At 39.5% G+C, this 22,028-nt stretch overlaps 1 protein-coding gene across 1 annotated transcript; it reads left to right on the forward strand.

Moving 5' to 3' along the window:
- The first annotated feature begins 132 nt into the window (after positions 1 to 132).
- Positions 133 to 5,102, forward strand: ING2 (inhibitor of growth family member 2). Its single transcript, XM_008059925.2, has 3 exons — positions 133 to 197; positions 585 to 631; positions 3,048 to 5,102. Exons 2-3 carry the CDS (start codon positions 625 to 627, stop codon positions 3,716 to 3,718), a joined length of 678 nt encoding a protein of 225 aa, XP_008058116.1. The 5' UTR covers positions 133 to 197; positions 585 to 624; the 3' UTR covers positions 3,719 to 5,102.
- Positions 5,103 to 22,028: the final 16,926 nt, after the last annotated feature.

The raw sequence follows: 22,028 nt of genomic DNA on the forward strand, positions 1-22,028 counted from the left end.
CGGCGAGGAGGGATGAGTCGGAAACGCGACCCGCGGAGCGGGGTCCAAGCCAGCCTTGCTTAGCGTGTTGTCGCCGTCTCCTCTCGGTGACCTCTGGCCCGATGCTAGGAAGAGAGGAGTTGAGCTGGGACGTGTTTTGCGTTTAATGACCCCGAATCAAGGAGCAAACCTTGAGTGTGAAGTGGAGACAGCCGTAGGTACTTGAGGAGATAACTTCTTGGACCTAGTTCTGGGTTTTTTGGTAGACACATCAGTAATCCTATGGTTTAGTCTCTAAGGAATCCACTTCCGGGGTGACCTTGAAATGTCTAGGTTTTTGAATCTATACATTTATTTCTGTTTTAAAATCTGTATGATTGATAGAACTGATCTCTGGTGGGGAAGGAAAATTTAATACTGATTGCTTACTGTATGTCAGTCTCTGCGCCAGGTCCAAACTGATTTAAGGACTCATTTTACAGATTCGTTAAAATTTACAAAGAGTTTAAATAACTTAAAACATCCAGTTAATTAGATGTAGAATATTTGAACTCTAAAGCCTACGACTTCATCCTTGTTTTCTATTTAAATTTTTTTTTTAAAAGAGCCATCCAGTGGGATTTTCTACACACATGGAGCGCTTACATGAATGGTAACCACAAATTGATCATATGTGTGTGAGTTTGCAAAGCTTGCAGGTTTTTACATTTCCTTAAAGGCACATGTTTGCCTTCACAAAAGTTAATCATTTGAAATTGGGGCGGGACACATAATTTGGTTTGTTGACAGGGAAATCTGTTATCTGATCATCAAGAGTTGTCATGTAACTCTGGTAACACGAGTAATATAGTAGGCCTTACAAGACTGAGAGATGATAAAAAATCTCTATTAAGATTGGAATTTAATTTAAAAACTAATATAGCAACAGTGATGTAGTTTTCACCCTATGCACTTGGTCACTGAGCCCAACTTTCACAGTTTTATGTTTATTAGCTTTATATACTTTTTGGTTCTTGGTTAAGATACTCTTTTTTTATCTTCTCGCTAGTTCTTAAGTAATTTCTGGCTTTGTGTCTAATACTTTTAGCAATATTTAGTGATAGAAATTATGTAGTCAGTAAAATAAATTTTTCTCCCACCTATTTGAGAACACTTAAAAATTACTGAAGAACCTATAAAATAAAGTAGAAAGCAGTTTCAAAATTGAAGTATATATTATAGGATAGAGTTATTAGAGAACCTTTATTTTTGTTCTGATATTTTCGTTCATAATTTCTTGGCTTATTTAAAATCTTTGAACTAAAATTTCGTAGTTAATTTCAAATGCCTTTTGTATAGTTTATAGAAACTGCTTAAGCTGTGAGGTCAGACATATGTATTTGGCAGAGTTCAGAGTTCTCACCTCTTTCATTTTCTTCACATGCAGAAGTGATGACTTCCTTATGGGGTTGTTGTGTGGGGATTAAGTGAGAAAATATACCATATAGAAGGGACTGAGTAAATGTTAATTTTCTCTCTTCTTTCACTTTGTAATAAGGTGTCCTAAAAATGTGAATTTTTAGCCTCATGTATAATATCAATGTGCTGGTATGGTATATAATGTAATTAGCTTCTAACACTTGAATATTAGGTATAGAATATTTGAAATGAGTTGTACCTTTTTTTTCCCTCTCCTTAAATTTTTTTTATCTCTAAGGGGAAGGTATCCAATTTCCTTATTTTTCCTGTAGGAAAATTAGGTTCTTAAGAAATCTGCTTAGATGCCTAGTTGAGCAAATGGGTTAGATATTGAACTTTGTTCGAACATATGCTATGCAGTATGAGTATCCTCAGCTGTGTGGTGGCACTTTGTCCTGTATTCCAGGTTAAGCAGTTGTCCATCAAATGTGAGAACCTGCAGTTTCCAGGGAGGAGCTAATACATGAGTGGTGTTGAATATTTGTTCATTTGCTTTGTGTTTCTTACTTGCGGACAGCCCCAAAGTATATACTTACTTGTCTAACATTTCTTTTTTTCAGAATAATATTAGAATATAAAGCAATGGTATGCCATGTGGTTGTTAATAATATGGTATAAAAAACAGTGTCGTGCCATGTGGTGTGATAAATTAGAGTCAGTTTTTGTTTCTCCACCTTTTAGTTGGACAAATTCTTTTCAGATAGCATCCTATCTTATAAGGATAAGAAATAAAGTGATTTGAATAAAATTAGTCTTAAGTAAATTTTTGGTGACGTTTGAAATTATATTTTCACATGTCTTCTAGTGACTCAGCTGTTTTTATTTGATTTAAATAGGTGTCTCACATGCCATACAACTAAATCAGCAGTTCAAAAAGCTTAGAACCAACTGCTGATTTATCTACAAAGGCAGAGTGATCCAGTGCTGACTTGACGATAATTTTGTTATTGGCTTGGTCAGTTGATGCCAGAACCAGAATCATCTCTGGAAATAGTTTGATTTTCAGAATTTCCCATGTGATGCTAAAATACAAGAGCCATTAATACCAAGATGATAGGAAGCTAAGAGTTGCTTATGTCTGCATTATTTAAGAATGTCCAGGGGTATGATAAAAAGTTTCTCTGGAGTCATGTAGGAAGTCATTGATTGAATTGTAAGTCCCATAAACACAGTTGAGCAGTAATCTGTAGCCCAGTCCAGAAACCTCTTCAAGTTTTATAGCTGGAGTCCTGCATGTAAATGCTATATATAGGATTGGTCTGAAGTTCAAATGAGGGGTAGGTGTTATGGCACTAGGCGGACTCTAAAGTGGCATACAGTGTTCCTGCCCGGGCCAAATACGTTTGATCATCCATTGGCCACACGTCTCTTATCCTTTTCATCTGGATTAATGAGTATTCGAGTTTTCGATTCCCTCTTCATTAGTTTATTTCTAAGTATATTTTCATGTTAGATAATGTGGTCCTTGTTTGGGAAATAATATTTTTAGTGTGGTTTCATGGTTTGAGTTAGTTCTAATAACTTTACCAATTCTGTGAAAAATAACTAACTTGGAAATGTTATGTGTGACAACGCATGATAACATTCTCATTTTTCTTTTCCTTTTTTAGAAACATTAAAGGAAATTGATGATGTCTATGAAAAATATAAGAAAGAAGATGATTTAAACCAGAAAAAACGCCTGCAGCAGCTTCTCCAGAGAGCATTAATCAATAGTCAAGAATTGGGAGATGAAAAAATTCAGATTGTCACACAGATGCTTGAATTGGTGGAAAATCGGGCAAGACAAATGGAGCTACATTCACAGTGTTTCCAAGATCCTGCTGAAAGTGAACGAGCCTCTGATAAAGCAAAGATGGATTCCAGCCAACCAGAAAGATCTTCGAGAAGACCCCGCAGGCAGCGAACCAGTGAAAGCCGTGATTTATGTCATATGACAAATGGAATTGAAGACTGTGATGATCAGCCACCAAAAGAAAAGAAATCTAAGTCAGCAAAGAAAAAGAAACGCTCTAAGGCCAAGCAGGAAAGGGAAGCTTCACCAGTTGAGTTTGCAATAGATCCCAATGAACCCACATACTGCTTATGCAACCAAGTGTCTTATGGGGAGATGATAGGATGTGATAATGAACAGTGTCCAATTGAATGGTTCCACTTTTCATGTGTTTCGCTTACCTATAAACCAAAGGGGAAATGGTATTGCCCAAAGTGTAGGGGAGATAATGAGAAAACAATGGACAAAAGTACTGAAAAGACAAAAAAGGATAGAAGATCGAGGTAGTGAAGGCCATCTACATTTTAAAGGGTTACTTGTCTTTTATATAACTCGTTTACTTTCAGAAAATGTTTTAGGGTAAATGCATAAGACTATGCAATAATTTTTAATCATTAGTATTAATGGTGTATTAAAAGTTGTTGTACTTTGTCTGTGACCTTAATTTTCTGCACTGAATTACCAAATATTTTAAACCAGGTAGTCTTCAGATCACCTGATGAAAGGAGCAGGGAACAGGGAGAGGTGGATGTGAACATTGTAAAAACTTCACAAACCATGCCTATTTCATTTTCACTTAAAACCACAATGCTATTTTTGGGGTAAACACAAAACTATTGCTAGCATTTTAGTTCTGTAAGATTAAAAAATTTAAATAGTTGGATTTCTCTGTAAACATCATATAATCTTGGGTAATTTAAAATATGAACACTATGCCATTTAGAGCTTTTTTTTCCCTAGCCCTATTTATACATACACTGTTCATCTCTAGTCTTCCAGGAATTCAAGGAGCTAGAGATAAGAGTAATTTGGAATTCCATGTGGAATAATGTGCTCTTACTAGAGTTTTTGCTGCTGTATTTTCCTTGGTAGCATTTTGATACACGTAGCCCATTTGTAAATGCCTAGCTGCTGCTTCGTAGATACGTTTAACCTAGTGCTTAATAAGGAATTGTTTTGTGTTTTGTTTCTACTGGGGTAGGTAAGAGTAGTTAAGATACTGAAAATGCAGCCATTGGCTTATGTTGGCAAACTTTGGGTTATATAGTAGCCCGGTTCAAGTTTGAACAGTTTAAAAATGTGTCTTAATATTTTCCATGTGATCCACTGCCAGAATGCTTAGCCACAGACCCATCAGAGGAAGAGGGCATATACTAGTCTTTAAATATTGACTTTGCATCAAACAGTTGTTTTAACTAATTCTGCTAGTGGCTGTAATTTATTTCTGTCCCAATGAGTGACTATACATTATTTTAAATAATAGTATATTTACATTCTTAACTTTCTGGTATTGGTGCTGTTTGATGTTTTCATATTTAATGAACCAATTTCATTATAACAATGCAATTAATAATGTATTTGTAAATTGAATTTTCCATGATTCTAATATTTTAAGGGTAAGCATCTTGATGGATATGTGTCCATCTGTTTGGATAAATTTTTGGCTTTGGGGGCAGCAGATTGACTAATTCTTTAAATCTATGTGTAACATACTTTCTATTCCTCATTTCTTCCCAATCTGATGATCTTGATTCTTTTTGATTAACATGTGAAAAATCCTGTCTGCTTGTTTGGAAAAAAAATTGTTATTTTTTCTCTTCTAGCTCTCATGTAATTTCACCTTGTCTGAGTGTCAGATCATTCATCTGTAAAGTGAATTGGCTTAAATATCTCCAAGATGCTTTTGTAGTCTATAGTACTCACTGTAGTAAGGATTTTAGTAATGAAATGATTTGTTCTCTTTTATTAATTTTGTCCTTCATTCTGAGGTATGAAGACAGTTTAAACATGAACTTTGACATGGGTAAATGCACAATATTTGGTTAGCTTCTGTCCTGAGGATAATTTTTGACTGATGACCGGAGCCAGTTGCTTATATTGCTTTTTGAGCAAGAAATACTAGGCAACATGGTTAAGAACTTATTTTATTGTAACTTAGTTGAGTTGTAAAGGAATCCTGTCTCTCTTGAGAATATAGGATTTTGTTTCAGTGATTACAAACTTCTTACCAGAATGGAGCTATTTACTTGACGCCGTTAAAAATATCAGTATGTACAAAACCCCCAGCAGCCTTCAGATGTGACTTACATAGAAGTCACCACTTTTCATACATAGTTACCTTAGCAGATGGGAGGAAAAAAATCAAACTTCCTTATAGAACTGCCCAAGTTTGGATTAGACTTAACAGGAAAACAAATCTGGAAAACCCTAGATGTATTCTCCTTAAGACCTAATGTTTGAAACTGTTTTATTTTTATGAATTTCCTTTTGATTTATATACCACTTAGGAATAGAAGTCTTAAGCTTACGTAACATCATGGTTGGATTTCCTTTGTTAAGTATCCTAGGTCTCATATACTAAGTCACTTCGTGGTTACCCATACAACATTATGGGTTGCCAAATCCTCTCACATTGGAATTTCTTCAGGAGCTTCAAAAAATACTGATACCTGTGCCCCACTCCCAGCCATTGTGATCTAATTTATTTGGAATGTGACTTGAGCATTAGAGTTTTAAAAGGTCTTCATTCTAATGTACAGAAAAGTTTCAGAATCGCTGCCACATTTTGAAAATTTCAATGTATTGAAAACTGTTGGCAGATTCTCTACATCCAGATTTGTGCACCTCTGAAGCACATATAAATGCTGATGCCTAAAAGTATATCCCCTGCCCCCCACCACAGTTCTACCACCCATGCTTGAATACTCAATATTTGAGCGCTTATTATGTGTCAGGCACTGTTTGAAGTAGTTGTGGAATGAAAAGAAAAAGCCCCTGCTCATGGACCATACATTGTAACGTTAGCTAACTATTTAAGTGCTAAAATAAAAGTAAAGCAGAGCAAAGGGGTGGAAATGAATGGAAGAGGAGGTGGAAATCTGAATTATGGTTATCAAAAAAGGTCTGTCAACGGTTTTAGAACTGAGAACAGAAACAAATTAGTGAAGCGAACAAAGATTAGGGGGAGGGAGGAGGGACCAAGCTTGGCACTTGGACTAAAGTAAAGCATTAGAGCACAGTGTGGATGGGCTAGAAAATGGAGGCCTCTTGAAAGCCATGGTAGAGAATTTGGGAAGCCATTGAAGGGTTTTGAGCTATGATCTGATTTACATTCTTTAAAGATCACTGAATACTCTGCAGAGTTTATTGTAGGGAGCTTAGGTGAAAATAAAGAGATTTAGGAGACTCAGAAGTCTGTGCCCAAAGTATTGGTGGCTTAAACTAGGGTGATAGCAGCAGAAGTAGTGTCTAGTGATAGAACTCTGTTTTAAAGGTATAGCCAACAGGACTTCGGCCCAGGGATTAGAAGTCAGAGATGACAAAGATGACTTGGGTTTCTGGCCTGAAGGAAGAAAATAAAGACTTCTGTATTGCCCTTAGGTTTGAGATACTTAATAGATTTCTGGTAGAATCCAGCATGGAGTTCAGCCTATGGTGAACTTGGAGAGGACAGGAGATAAAACATTTGGAGAGTCAATCTATGGAGCTTGAAGTAATGTGACTGGAATTACTCAGGTAGTTAGAGTGTCTCCATTTTGGTATACATATGAATCACCTCATTTTGTTAAAATGCAGATTTGGATTCTGTAGGTCTGATGTGGGTCTGAGATTCTACGTTTCTGATAAGATTCTCGGTGTTGATGCTGCTGTTTCAAGGGCCCACATCTCAAGTAGCAACCAAAAAGATCTGGAAGAAGTCAGGGTGGGCTCTGGTTTCAACGTTTAAAGGAGGAGCCAGCAAAGGAGCCCGAGAGCTCTTCGTATGAGATGAACCAGAAACAGTTTTGAGAAGAGTCATCCATCCACTCAAGTGCTGTTCAAGGAAGAGGAGCACTGACCATTAGACTGGGAGGATTGTAGTTGAGTTTCACATGCTGCACGTTTGGGGGTTGAAGGCCTGGTGGGAAGGCTTGTGAGCAGAAGAGTAGAGACAACTATAGGCAACTCAAACTGTGTTGTAAAAGGGAACAGAAGTGTGTTGTAGCTGAAGGGAAGGTGATTTTAACTTTTAAGGAGGTAACATGGCATGATTATTTGCTGATTGGGATATTCCATTAGAAGGGCAAGTGAATGCTGTTGGGATTTTTATAGGAATGAAATCAGAATAGGCAGGCAAGATGGAGTGAGATCTAGGACCTTGGAGAAGTTAGTCTCAGTAGGCAAAGGGACAGTTCGTTGTCCATGTCAACAGGGAAGGCAGTGGTTTTATTCACTTAAATATTGTTGTGGACCTATTTGCAGTCATTGTCTCAGATACTATGACCAAAACAAGACAAAAATCTGTAATCTCGTGGAGCTTAGATTCTGTGGTGAATTGGGGGCATATGCAGATTAGTTTCCTAAGTGTGGCATTGGGAAAATGAGATTGTACTCTTCTAATAGCTTCCACTTTCCCAGTAAGGAGCTGAGAAAGCCAGTGAAAAGGGCATCTCCCCAATTCTTTCTATACACCCATTAGCTGGCTTCCTCGGAGGGTTCTGTCCTCATGACCCCACCTGAAATGGAGGTGTGAGTCTTCAAGGAGCAGTTGGTGTAAATCAGCTAGACAGTTCTGCTCTGAATCCAGTACTTAGAGTTCGATGTAGTTTGAGATACATTTTAAGTAAAGTGTAAGTTTTTATTTTGGAACTTCCTTTACTGTAATTGCCTAAACTCTACACATCAATTGGAGAGGCCAGATATCCTTTATTGTTTCCTGTTTCAGTGTGATATAAGAGCTCTGGACCAAAAATCCAGAGATGGGAGCTTGCCTGGAATCTTGAACAGGTCACTTGTCCTCCTTGGCCTGAAGTTTGCTCACTGAAAGATGAGTGATTTAATTTATGATTATCCTAAAAATGTGGCTATTATATCACTTAACAGTATGAGGGAAGAGTTTTCCTAGTCACAACTTACTAATCGGGTAGTTTATAAAATAACAGCTTTTGATTCATGTGTGTGGTAACTAGACTTTAAAGCAGAGTTTCCTAAGCTTTAGACACAATAGAAAGATCTTGATGGATTTTGCTATTTCTACGTAGTATCCTAATCCATATTTAAAAGTATTATTTGCTTAATACTTTTAAACTTCACTTTTTGGTGTAAATTTATTTTAAGAAGGAAGACTATCACTTTGATAAATGGAAAATTAGTTTCTGTGAATAGAATACATTTCACTCAAAATGTAGTGAAAAACAAAGCAGTGTTATTAAATTCTGGCTATATAACATTGCCAGTGAAAACTGAGTCCAAAGTCTACCCTTTATTAAAAGATGTCTTTAGTAGACAATACCAGGTAAGAATAGAAGACATAAATGCCAAATTGAGTCTTTCTGCATGATACAATCAAAAGAGCTTAAATGATTTTTCTTGAGTACTACCTGACTATCCAGTTCTGGGAAACACTTTAAGGAACAGGTTAACCACTGCAATTTCTTGACTGTCAATGGCAAACAAATATTAACTTTTCTTAGTTGAAAGGCACTTATGCTAGCTACATGCAGATGGTTGTTGCTAAAGGTTTCTGTAAACCATGTAAGGTATTGACCAGCATTATCTATATCAGTATTAGATGATATCAGGATAACTGATATCCTGACCCCACAGGAGCTTCTAGTCCTATCTGTTTTTTACTCAGGATAAAAACAGGGCAGCTCCTCCAATGCCTCTTTTTGGGAGTTGAGAGAGATTTTCCGGGCCAGCCTTGTCCTACCATCGCTTTGGGGCCCAGTATTCCAGACATGAAAAAAATCCTTGCGGATTCTTGATTTAGCAGTCTCCATTACAAAAACAAAAATTCCAGCTTCCTTACAAATTGGGCATCAACATATTGTCCATGTCTGTCATCAACATTGAAGGAATGAGATTTTTAGCCTGGCAGTGTATTTTGGTATTGTAGGATAGCTGTGCACTTATCGGCATTAAAGTAGTCTCTCAATTTTTAATTGTATTGGATGGAAATTGTCCTGCCTTCTTAAATCCTTCCTGGCACATAGTAGAACACAAACATTTAACGTATTCATCCTTTGACTCAGCACCATGTGATTATACAGTGACAACTTCAAATCTTGCTCCAGTATGGAGGACCATTTGCCTCTGTTCTTGCCTCAGTCTAGTTTTTAAAATACATTTGGCTACTTTTAATGTTTTTTGTTCTTCCTTGCTTCTAAAACTGTCCGCCTAGTAGCTTGTATCCCTCTTTTAGTTTGTCGTGTGTTGGAAAAGCATTTGGTCAAATGTGTGTCTAGCTTAAGAATAAATAGATTCTAAGAGAGTAGTGCTTGAGCTTCAATGTATGGTTTTGGTTTTTTAAATATGTGGATTTTTTTTTTTAATTCCCTGTTCTTGGCTGTGTTCAGAAAGTAGTGTTTTGCTATATACTTGCTTCAAACAGCAAGATCTACTTTGTTTGACCAGAGGCCTTATTTATCTTAGAAACTAATCTTAGAAACATCCCATGTAGAAACACAGGTATTAGACCAACTGCCTAGTTTTCAGGTTTTGGATTAGGAATATGGAATCATACCTTCAGTGTGAAGTAATGATTTTGATTCTAATAGAACTTGCTTTACAAAGAATGTAAAAATGGCAGCATCTAGCAATTCCAGGACTTTAAGACAGACTTTATTGCTTTTCTGTGCCTTCCTGACATGTAACATCCCCCAAATTTAGATATTTTCTTCCATGATCTTTGGAACGTTTTGCTTTTTGGTTACATTTATTTCCCATCAATTAAAAAAAAAATTCTCACAGATTAAGAAAAGTAGTTATAAAACAGTATAGCAAAATATTGACTGAATAGTTCATTTTTGGCAACAAAAACTATATAGCTTTGGCTTTGAGTTTATGGTGTTTGCATAGTGTATAGACTATTTCATATGTCTATATCAGTTTAATGTTACTTTAGGATAATTCTGGTTAAGGTGCAATTTATTGGAATTGACAATCCAGCATTTTTCTAATTGCACAGTGAAAAATAAGGAAACTTTCCTGTGGTTAGAGAAGGAAAAAAGCTAGAGGTATCTAAAGCATTTGCCTTCTATTTTAGTCTTCACTGTATTACAATTCATTTTAAACTAATTAGATTTCTCTTTCCAATAGTAGATGAACTGCTTAATTATCTGGAATTGAGAGAATTAAAAAAAAAATTTATCACTTTCATATCATTTGAAGTTCTCAAAACAAAAACTTTGTATTCTTTTAAGCTAACAAGAGTGAGTTTAGGATCTTTGTAAAGCGCTTTTTTTTCTTTTTTGTAAAAAAATACTTTATGTATGAGAGAGTTTGCAGTACCTGCTTAAGTACCTCAACAAGTGACTAATCCAGTGAGTTGCAAATAGTAGCTAAAGGTAGATTTTTATATTACTTTACATCCAGGATTAAGGTAGATGATTTGCTGTTTTGTTTGTTTACTAGATGTTTGTTTTATTTTACTTGCTATGCTCTACCAAGGTCTGTCCTGCCATGGGGACAAAAGAAGCAACTATTATGCTATGAAAAGGAATTTTACCATACTCAGTCATCTGTAAATAACCCTGATATAAACTGAGTGTCATCTGTTTCCTTGATGTATTTTCCCATTTAGACCTATCATATTCCAACTTTTGACGCTGATACAATTCAAAGATAATTTAGGCAGAATATGAAAAATAATTTGCAAAAGCATGCCATATGGAATTAGGCGATTCCTGTAGTAACTAGGCAAAATCCTCTGGCTTGGGGTGAAATTATGCTCAAAACTAGTGTTTCCTAAAGTGTTCCATGAATCCTGGAATGCTAACCTGTTCAAGAAAGCTGGGATACTTTGCATATTATCCCTCTTCTTGGAGATTCAGAAGGCTCATGCATCTTCTGAGAAGGTATAGACATATGCTGAGGTTCTGAGAAGTGTTGCCACATTTCCCCCTATAATACCTATTAATATTCTGAGGAAGTAGGGCCTTTTGAACAGTTTGCGAATGTGCCCTAAACTACGCCATGAAAGGACAGATCATATTTAAATATATTGGGTAATCATACTGTAGGGGGAGTTACACTCCAGCTCCTTACTTTCCTATATTCCCAGTGCTGTGGTCCCGAAACCATTTGTACCCTTGTTTAAAGGTATCAGTCATAAGACCTGCACTTTAGACATTAATACTCAATTGAGTGGAGGAAGTATACATGATTAAAGCCATCCTCAACAACTCTGATGCAACAAATGACCTGTTCAGATAAGAACTGTGTGTCAAATACAATTGGGTTACGTTGCCTACTCGCTCAACCTTGAAAATAATTTAACTCGATCCACTTCTTGGTTGGTAGAATCAGCTTAGGTGCATGTGGACTGTTACCTTCATATTTGGTCAGGGAAACTCCAAAAGGGACTTTTGTTCGTCTTATGTCCTTTTCTGGGAAAGCATGAACTACATAAATGAGGATAAGGATCTGAATTCAAGCCACATTTTATTATTCTGTATGAGTAAAGTAGATGTTATGAAGTGTGACCTCTAGGCAACAATCTTGTGCTCCCACTGGGCTCTGAAGTTTATTAGAGCTTAATGTCATGATGCTCCTTTGGTTCTAGAACCTGTAAAGGTCAACTAAACTCTTTTCCTTGAAGACTCCCATTGTTTCAAAGCACTTAATAGAATTTCTTTCTGTAAAATGCATTTATTGGAAAGTTAGAATTGCTTAACCAATGTCACAGTCAAAAATTTCTATGAAGGTTCAGGAAATAGGTAGAACTAGAACCCGAATTGTGTGTGAGGCACAAGACCTCTAGAGAAAAGAGGTAGCCGATTGCCCAAGAGTTGTAATTCCAGACAGAATCATCGACGGGCTTCCAAATTTGCCATTTCTAGCACAGCGTCATGAGAGAGCAGGAAATCTCTCTTTGAGTTTGTTTCATCCCTTGGTAATTTGGGGTGTTCAGAAAGATCAGTAGGTATGAAGGATAAAGTAATTAACTTATTCCTGGGGCCAGAAGATTAAGTTAAAGTAATATTTTATGCACTGGTGTCGATATACTTGGAGGTAACCGGCTCCTTGTCAGTCTCTAGAAATGTGTGTGGTAAAGCTGTTTTGAAAATAGTTAAATGTTTATTCTGAAGAGAGTAAGATATCAAGGCCAAGTGATGATGATGTGCAAAGGTGGACTTCCTCTTCTCCGTTGTCATAATCCTCCTCTCCTTTTACTCCCAACCCCAACCTCCCCCGCAGAGGCTAAGCTCCCGTCCTCCCTCTATGTTATTGTGATACATCGCCTCGACTTGCACACATTGCGGGCCACTATGCATTCTAGAACAATGAAAATAGGGCCAGGCACGGTGGCTCTCTTTGGTAAACCCAGCACGTCGGGAGGCCGAGGTGAGAGGACTGCCTGAGCCCAGGGGTTTGAGACCAGTCTGGGCAATATAGTGAGACCACGTTTCTACAATAAATACATAAATAAAAATTAGCCAGCATGGTGGCACGTGCCTGTAGTTCCAGCTACTTGGAAGGCTGAGATGGAAAGATCGCATGAGCCCAGGAGGTCAAGGCTGCGGTAGTCATGACTGTGCTACTGCACTTTAGCCTGGGCGACAGAGTAACTCCAAATAAAAAAAGAAAGAAAGAAAAAGGAAAAGTAACCAGCTCTTTATTCTCATTGCTTCTTTACAGTCCTGAGCACTATGCTAGATTATAGAGCAACACATTCAGTTGCCTTCAATTTTAAAAGTTTCTGGGACACCATAGGGAACATTTGAAATACTAATGCTGGGAAACCTTATCTCAAAGAGTCCTTAAATCTTTGTCATGTTTACATATTTTTAATAACTATCAATATTCCTAATGTTTCAATCAATTGTGAACTAATAATTTCAATACTAACTGAATTCAAAAAAGTTTTAAACGTAGAGACATATATTTTGGTTGAAAAGAAGTATACCGGGATAATCAAATGACTTGAGAATAAGAGTACATCATTCGGATACTATTTTGTGGGGGAAGTGGAAGGGAAATACAACTTCAGGGGAAAGAAAATGCTAAACTTTTATTTGTTGGTACTTTAGAAAATGTACAGTATGGTGTTTATATTCTATGGAACATACTTGAGTGATGTCATTTTTCAATGTTTTATTTTAAAATGCCAGTGTGGATAATGTGTCAACAATTATGTTCTTTGCAATTACATAAGCTTACGAGGAAACAGTTTAGAGGTCAACTTATATGTGTGAGAGGGTACATAGTTTTTCAAAACAATGTTAAGAGTTGTGAGAGCAAAAACATAAGTCATTGACAGAAATAATCTGCTCATTACTCAGGCCTTGACTTTCACATCTTAAATGATTTATCTTGCCATCCGTCTCTGTGACATTATCTTAGATTTTGCAACTACCAAAATCTTTACCTAGTACCAAAAAATTAATTCTCAATTTTAAGCATCCCACCTTCAGGCCAACACCTCTTCTTTTTCTAGCTTACTGTATCCACTACTCTGACGGAACAGTTCTTCAGCACAACTAAGACCTCCAAAATGTTTTCACCAAACCCAGCTACCCTTTCACCTTCTCGGATTGGCTTCAGCCTCTACCTGACTCAGATTCCATGGCTCACCTTGGTAATTGCCCACTTCCAGCCCTTCTCAACTCTCTTACCCCTGTCCCTCCCTCAACCCTGTTTAAATCCAGTTTTCAGCCTGCTTGGCAGATGCAGCCAGCCAACTAGAAAAGTGGCAAGCCGGGCTCAGTGGCTCAGCCTGTAATCCCGCGCCTTTGGGAGGCTGAGGTGAGTGGATTGCCTGAGCCCGCGGGTTCGAGACCCGCTTGGGCAGCGAGACCTCATCTCTACAATAAATCAAAAAATCAGCCGGGTGTGGTAGCGCATGCCTGTAATTCCGGCTACTCAGAAAGCTGAGGCAGAAGGATCGCCAGAGCCCAGCGGGTCGAGGCTGCGGTGGCCGGGAGCGGCCACGGCACTCCAGTCTGGGCGACAGAGTGAGACTCCAACTCAAAAAAAAAAAAAAAGAGAGAGAAAAGTGGCAGAGTAGTTCACAACTATGCTGACCGCTCTTTCCTTCGATTATGACCAGCCTCACTGCACTCACTGACGTGGAGTACAGTGGCACAGTCACGACTACTGCAGACTCGACCTCCTGAGCTCAGGCGATCCTTCAAGTTACCTGACAACCCCCCTACATTGTCTTTGTCGATTTACTCTTTCACATCTGACCACTATACTTTTTCTTCTTTCTTTAAACCTTCAGAACTGCTCCTTCCTCTGCACTCACAAGGTGATTATTCAATCTTATTTCACTAAAAACAGCAGCAACAAAGTTCATCAAAAATCCCACCTACTATTTCTATCGGATCTGGCCATCCGCCTTCCATCTCTTTGTGGCAGAATTGTCTGTTCTCAGGGCTACCCCTCTACCAGTGCACAGACATAATTCCTACAATTCTTCCCTCTCTCTGAATTATCCCTGTTTCCCCCTCCACTGACCTTTCCTGTTGGTATGGAATACTGTTTTGTTGCCTATCTTAACAAGAAAGAAAAAACAATGATGACAAAGTCCCACATCCTCTGCTAACTAGTGTCGCATTTTGTGTGTGTGTTCACCTTTGTGGAGAAATTCCTCAAGAGAGTTGTCTATGCTTACCTCTGCTTTCTTTCCAAAATGACTTTGTCTCCAGCACTCCCATGAAACTGGTTTCACATTATTCAATTCAAATGTCAATTCTCTGGCATTATCTTTTTCTGCTAGCATTTGACACAAATGCTCTCACTTTGAAAGTGCTTTTTCCACTTAGCCTGCGGGGTGCAAAGTACACCTGCCCTAGAATCTCCTCCAACCTCACAGACTGTTCCTCCTTAGTCTGCTTTGCTGCATATGTGCCCCTTCTTCCTATCCTCCTAGGCTAAGGCTTCAGCCATCCTTACCGTCTACAGTCATTCCCTGGGGCATCTCATCCTGTCTGGCGGCTTTAAATGCCTGTTGTACTCTGATGACTTCCGAATGTTTGTCAGCACCCTAGCCCTCATACCCAGACTTCCGTACTCAATTGCCTCTGCATTTCCACTTGTATATCTAACGGACATCTCAAATGTCACTTGTCAGCTCCTGATTTTCAGCTTCTTCCTAGCCATGAACCTACACTTGTCTTCCTTTTCATGGTGAATGAAAATTTCATCATTTAGTTGCTCACACCAAAAATCTTGGAGTCATCTTTGTCACTTTTTCCTCCTATACAACAAAACCGATTTGTTGAAAATCCAGCTGGGCCTTCAAGATGTGCAGAGAAGCCCAGCACTCCGCTGCTCCTTGCCTCCTCGAGCCTACCGTCGCCTCTGCCAGGTTGACTGTAACAGCCTCCTTGTCAATCTTCCTGCCCCTACCTTTGCCCTTAGGTTTATTTTTCATAAAGCTACTAAAGAGAGTCAGCCAGTCTCTCTCTCCTTTGCCTAACGTCCTCCAGGGGCTCCCCATCTTAAAGTAAAATCCCAAGTCCTAAAAGGTCCACTTCATCTGGCGCCAAGCTCCGACTTCTCGCACTCTCCTTTTGCTTGCTCCATTCCAGCCACCAGGTGCTCTCCGTCACAGGCCTTGTTCTTCTTCCCTCTACCCACAATGCTTCTGTCTCAGACTCCCCTGTCGCTTGCTCCCTCTTTCATGGCGCTATGCCTCAAATACCTATATCATCCAAACTCTTAGCTCCATCTAGGTTAGGAGGAAAGCCATCATTTAGGAAACTCTAACTAAAGGGTGGTTTTCTGAACTTCTCTTCAGAGAATCAATATTGCTAGTCCAGCGAAAGTGATATTAATCCAAACAAATTTACACACAGATGAAGTTGTGTAAATTGAGATAGTATTCAAATCAAAGAGCAAAGAAAGCACTCCGGTGAAAAGAGAAGGTTTTCCGATGACATGTTATCTACCCACTCAACTTTTATTTTTCTTCATAGCATGTGGTTATTCGACTGTCTCCTCTCACTAGAATGTAAGCTCCTTGAGAGCAGGAACTGTGTCTGTTTTGTTCACAGCTCTGTTTTCAGAGCCCAGAACAGACCTGCCACACAATATATCCTTAATAAATGCTTTCTCAATGAGGATCATAAGACTTCTGTTAATCCAATGCAAATCATTGGTCTTCAAGCATATTATCCCTCCTCATGAGGCCTGTTCATTTAGGATAAAGATGTTGAGTGGAATAAGTGCTTGGAAATATTACCAAGTAAGATTGAATGATTCTTACTAGTCAGGGCATCATGGGGACATTTAACTGTTGTGTTAAATGTTTAAAAACGGATGCATTTAATTCAAATGGTAAAATAACCCAAGAATGCTTTTAGTTCCAAACACTCAAAAAATAAGATTGGATATTTCAAGTAGAAGAAATGAGAAATTAGTTTTAATGGTGTTAAATTTATCAAGGAACAGTGCATAGCACAAACCTATCATAGAGGCAATGGACAGTTAAGCTTCACAAAATACTAATTGTCTACTGGGCAATTGGTCTGAATAAAGGAAGACGGCACTCCTTAACATTTCACTTGATCTCTACTGTGACCTCAGAAACAAATTCATCATGACTGTAGCGGTCAAACCATACACATAAGGCTTGCTACTAGTCCAATGGAAAAGGGGAAGTTTGTTGCTACCTTTGAATTCCTGTGTCGCATTGTAGACAGCCATCCTCTGTTATCCAGACATCACAACTGTACAGCTTTCATTAAGAAGAACCTTTCCCTGCGGCTGTCTCTGTCAGTGTACAAATGCTGCCTCTTCCGGAGGATTGTTCTCCACTTGAAAGAAGCTGAAAACAAACAGCCAATGTGCAAGGTCACAGGTAAGTTAGAAGACGTGTTCAAAATGTGGCATTCCAGGAAGATACTTGTATTATTCCTGGAAAAGGGAAAGGGAGATACAGAATCAGCAAATATCTGGCAAGAGTACTGCCAGTCACATACCCATGCCAGATGTCATTTCCTTTTTCTCGCAGCCCTTTTTATTGCTGAACTTCAATGACCTCAAAAGTTCTTCTCAATATATGACTTTGAGGAGCCATTATCAACTGACTGCTCTGAAGAGCAAACCCTTTTGTTATTGCAGTTCTAATGGAATTTTCAAACTTCTTCACAGGTATGGCTTCAGCTTTCTGATTTTAATTCTGTGTAGATAATTTAGCCAAAGATCAAACATCTTATGATTGGTCAACTCATCACAAACTGGGTTAAACGGGATCCACAAAGAGAATTTAGCTTTCTGCTTGCTGAATTCCAAAGTTAAGTAGTTCGTTCTTTCTTTCTTAGGGAAGTACTTTGAAATTTTCAGGCTGCATTGATCTGGAAAAGCAGAGACAGCACTTCTGGGTTAGATCCCATTTAAGCGTGTATATGATCACCGCCAACCAACTGCACTGGGAGAGATATGCGTGGCTTACCTCTAGTCATTGTTTTGCTCTTGTTAAGGGTTGGGACTCCTAAGACCTATAGTGGCAAGGCGTTTTTTTCTTTCTTTCCTTCTTTCTTTCTTTCTCTTCCTTCCTTCCTTCTTTCCTTCTTTCCTTCTTTCTTTCTTTCTTTCTTACTTTCTTTCTTTCTTTCTTTCTCTTCCTTCCTTCCTTCCTTCTTTCTTTCTTTCTTTCTTTTTCTTTCGAAATAGAGGTAGGGTCTTGCTATTTTGCCCAGGTTGGTCTTGAACTGCTGGAGAAGAGTAGTCTATCCATACAAATCTAGAGTTTCCAGAAGCAAGCCTACAACAGGTCATGAGTATTGATATAGTAAACTAAATTAACATCTCTTATGCCCACCCAGGAATTGAAAGAATGACTCTAACACATTTATTTGAAAAATGCTATCAACTGTATCAAGCATGCATATGGAACTTTAATAGAAAAATGGACTTGAGGTGCATCTGTACTCAATGACAGAGTAATTCTCTCTTGGTTCTCAACCTTTGAGCAATGCTATAATTCCTATATCACTCCCACTTTTGTTTCCTTTCTAAATTTGGAGTAATCAACCCACTGCCACCATTTAACATAATGGTTCTGCTTCTTGGATTCTCGGTTTCCAAGAGATTTTAAATTCTCAAGAAAGAATTTTGGGTCACTGTGTGGTCCTTGCAGAATACTGAAAGGAAGACCCACTGCTTAGGGATCATTAAATATATCACTTTGAAAGGGTTTGAGATGTTTACCAACCTGATAAAAACTATTCCCAGAAGAACAGGATATTTACATGGTGCCATTGTGTCACCTCACACATTATTAACTAACTTAAAAGTCAATAAATGTATCAGGTTAGTGGAGTGATCTGGCAGTTGGTACTTTAACCAATCTAATCGTTACTAATAGTGAGACAGTTCACTGTTTCAAGCCTTGTGATATGATGCAATCTGAAATACCCAGCATTACCTGTGAATATTTTTTTCTAAAAATGTTGAACCTAAGTCAAATCAAAACTTCTCTAGATATAACATTCAGAGGGGAGAGACAAGTTAAATGACAACATCAGGAAGCAATCAGAAAAATCCAGAACATGAGGTAACTGACATGGAGTTTCAAAAAAATCAATGTTTTGGGGGAGAAGGGGAGGGAAAGGATAATTGTGAGTTAAAAAAAGACATTCCCAGATGTGATATGTGAACCATGATTGGATCCTGGCTTGAAGAAAAATGACTATATAAGACATTTTTGGGGAAAATTTTGACTATGCTTGGGTATTAGATGATGTCATAAAATTATTGTTTATTTTCTTAGATGGCAATGTAATAACGGTATTGTGATTCCCAGGAGAATGTCTTTACCCTTGGGAGATGCATGCTGAAGTATTTAGGTGTGAAATTTCATGTCTGCAACTTATTTTCAAATGGTTCAACCAGTGGACACAACTAAAATACACAAGTACATATAAATATGGCAATTATTAGATCTAGGTAGATGATAAGGAGGTATTCATTGTTTTATCCTATAAAATTGTTCATATATATGACATATTTTGTAATAAAATGTTGGAGGAGAAAAGCTTATAAAACAAAATTAAAAAGTGCCTTCGTGGCTGGGCTCTGTGGCTCAGCCTATAATTCCAGCACTTTGGGGGACCGAGTCAAGTGAGTGAGTGGATTGCCTGAGCCTACGGGTTTGAGACCAGCCCAGGCAACTTGGTGAGACCTCGTCTCTACAATAAATCAAAAATTAGCCGGGTGTGGTAGTGCGCACCTGTATTTCTGGCTACTTGGAAGACTGACACAGAAGGATCGCTGGAGCCCACTGAGTGTGCCACTGCACTCCAGCCTGGGTGACAGAGTGAGACTCCAACTCAAAAAAAAAAAAAAAAAGTGCCTTCAGGTGGCTAGGTTAGCTTTTCTGAAAGATAGCCATTTCCTCTCCCAGCATAATCAAGTCTTGCCACAGACTTTCTGTGTCTGTTTTTGCATGAGAGCTTACCCATAGTGGAGCACAGAAACAGCTGAGTTCTTCACAGACACCAGTGATAAGCTCCTTACTGGGTAAATACATTCATTCTATGGAGCTGAGGCCTTTCTGTTTTTTTTCTTTGAGACGAGGTCTCGCCAAGTTGCCCAGGCTGGTCTCGAACCCCTGGGCTCAGGCAATCCTCTCACCTCTGCCTCCCCAAGGACTGAGATTACAGGCATGAGCCACCACACCCAACCAGGGGTCTCTCAATAGAGACAGGGATAATAAGAATTAGTATATGGCTATGATTTGTTTGATGATCTTTGTTATTTTAAAACTAAGATTGCTAAATTCATTACTTTGAAAAATGTCACAAGATGTGGCATTTTCACACCTTAAGGAAATAGTACTAAATTATGAAGAATGCTCTAAGACAATCTCCTTTCTGCTTTCCAGCCTACTCTTGGTATATCTTTGCTTCAGCTCTCTAGCTCAGGAACCTCTTGGTTCTTGAAAGATACTGAAATTGGCAGTAATCTTCGGCAAGGCCCAGGGCTTCCCCTTTCAAGTTAGGGTGAGCACTCTGCCTTTGGGCACCTGGCATTCTCCTTAGCTGAGCCCAGAGAATGGATTCAGCATGTTTCTGTGTGTACTGCCCAGATGTTGACCCAAAGCCGATCCAGAAACCAGGAATCTTGTGTTACAGTACTCAGAGCCCTGCGGTAAAGGAACACTTTAATGAGGAAACCTAGCTGTTACTCAGCCGTAAAAAGCCAGACAGCCCAATCCTAGTAGGAGTTAGCTGGATAAATCTCTGTAGTGCTTTTCTTTTCTTTTCTTTTTTGAGTTGGGGTCTCACTCTGTCACCCGGACTGGAGTGCAGTGGCCGCTCCTGACCCCCGCAGCCTCGACCTGCTGGGCTCCGGCGATCCTTCCGCCTCAGCCTTCCAAGAAGCCGGAACTACAGGCGCGCACTACCATGCCCGATTAAGTTTTGATTTATTGTAGAAATGAGGTCTCGCCAAGTTACCCAGGCGGGTCTCGAACCCGCGGGCTCAGGCCATCCACTCACCTCAGCCTCCCAAAGGCGCGGGATGACAGCTGAGCCACCGAGCCCAGCTGTGCTTTTCTTAGAAGTGTCTTCCCCCATAGGCAGACACATGAGCACATGGAGGACACGCAATAGAATAAGCTTCACCGTGCACAACTGCTATTTGTTTGTACCATGTCAGTCCTGAGGGGAAGCAGAGGCAAGGGCCGCAGAGGAAGATGTCCTTTTAGAGCTTCTCATCTAACAGGAAAGATGGACACACACGCGTCTGTAGAGAAGTAATCAGGAATACCCTCCTCTTCCCATCGTCCAACTATCAACCCACATGTGCCGTTAGTCCCAGTCTCTGTTCTCCCTCTTGTTTGCTCTTATCTTTAGCCAACTCTTCCTCTTGGGTCCTGATCCCACACTGGCCTTGTCATTTTTTATTTTTGGTCTAGATGAGTTTATTGATATTCACGTATTTCATTGAAAAAGAAATGTAGCAAACGGGTCAGGTGCAGATAAAAACAATCCAAGTTTGTACATCTGGGATCAGGGCTCTCCCAACCTCAGGCGCAGCAGCGACACTCGTCCCGTGCCCCTTGGCAGACCCAGCCCTGGGCACCCTGGGCACTGCCCATGGAGCAGCGGGGGCAGCAGCTCTTCTTGCAGGATGTTCATCCACTTGGTTTGACTTGCAGGAGCGCGCACAGGCCCAGGAGCCTCCAGTGGCGCAGGAGCAGTTGGGGTCCATGCTGAGCTCAGGTGAGGCTGGAGTTCCTAGGTGAGAGGGTAGGGGCAGCAGGGCAGGTGACCCCCGGGGCTTGTTGGAGACTTGCCTCTTCAGGTGTCCTGCCCTCCTCCCTCCCTCATCACGTGCTGGATCTCACTACACCATTCTTCTCAGCTCACACACCGCTCTAATGGTGCCTACTCTTCGCCAGTAACTGTGCCCCGCACCCCCGAGGACTCAGTCCTCCCTTCTCCCCCCCTTGCCTCTCTCATCACCTCCCTGAAGGCCAACCTCCATCCCCACCACCCCAGGGGTTACCCTTGTTGATCTTCCAGTGGCCTTGAAGCTGCCCAGTTCCATGGCAGCATCTTTGTACTTGCCTTACTTGATCGCTCAGCAGGATTCCATCCAGTTCTCCTCCTCCTTGGAATGATTTCTTCTCATTTCTTGACACCAGGCTCTTCTGGTTTTC

Source organism: Carlito syrichta, unplaced genomic scaffold (genome assembly GCF_000164805.1).
Source record: "Carlito syrichta isolate Samal-C Ts95f unplaced genomic scaffold, Tarsius_syrichta-2.0.1 Scaffold92591, whole genome shotgun sequence".
Lineage (NCBI taxonomy): Eukaryota > Metazoa > Chordata > Mammalia > Primates > Tarsiidae > Carlito > Carlito syrichta.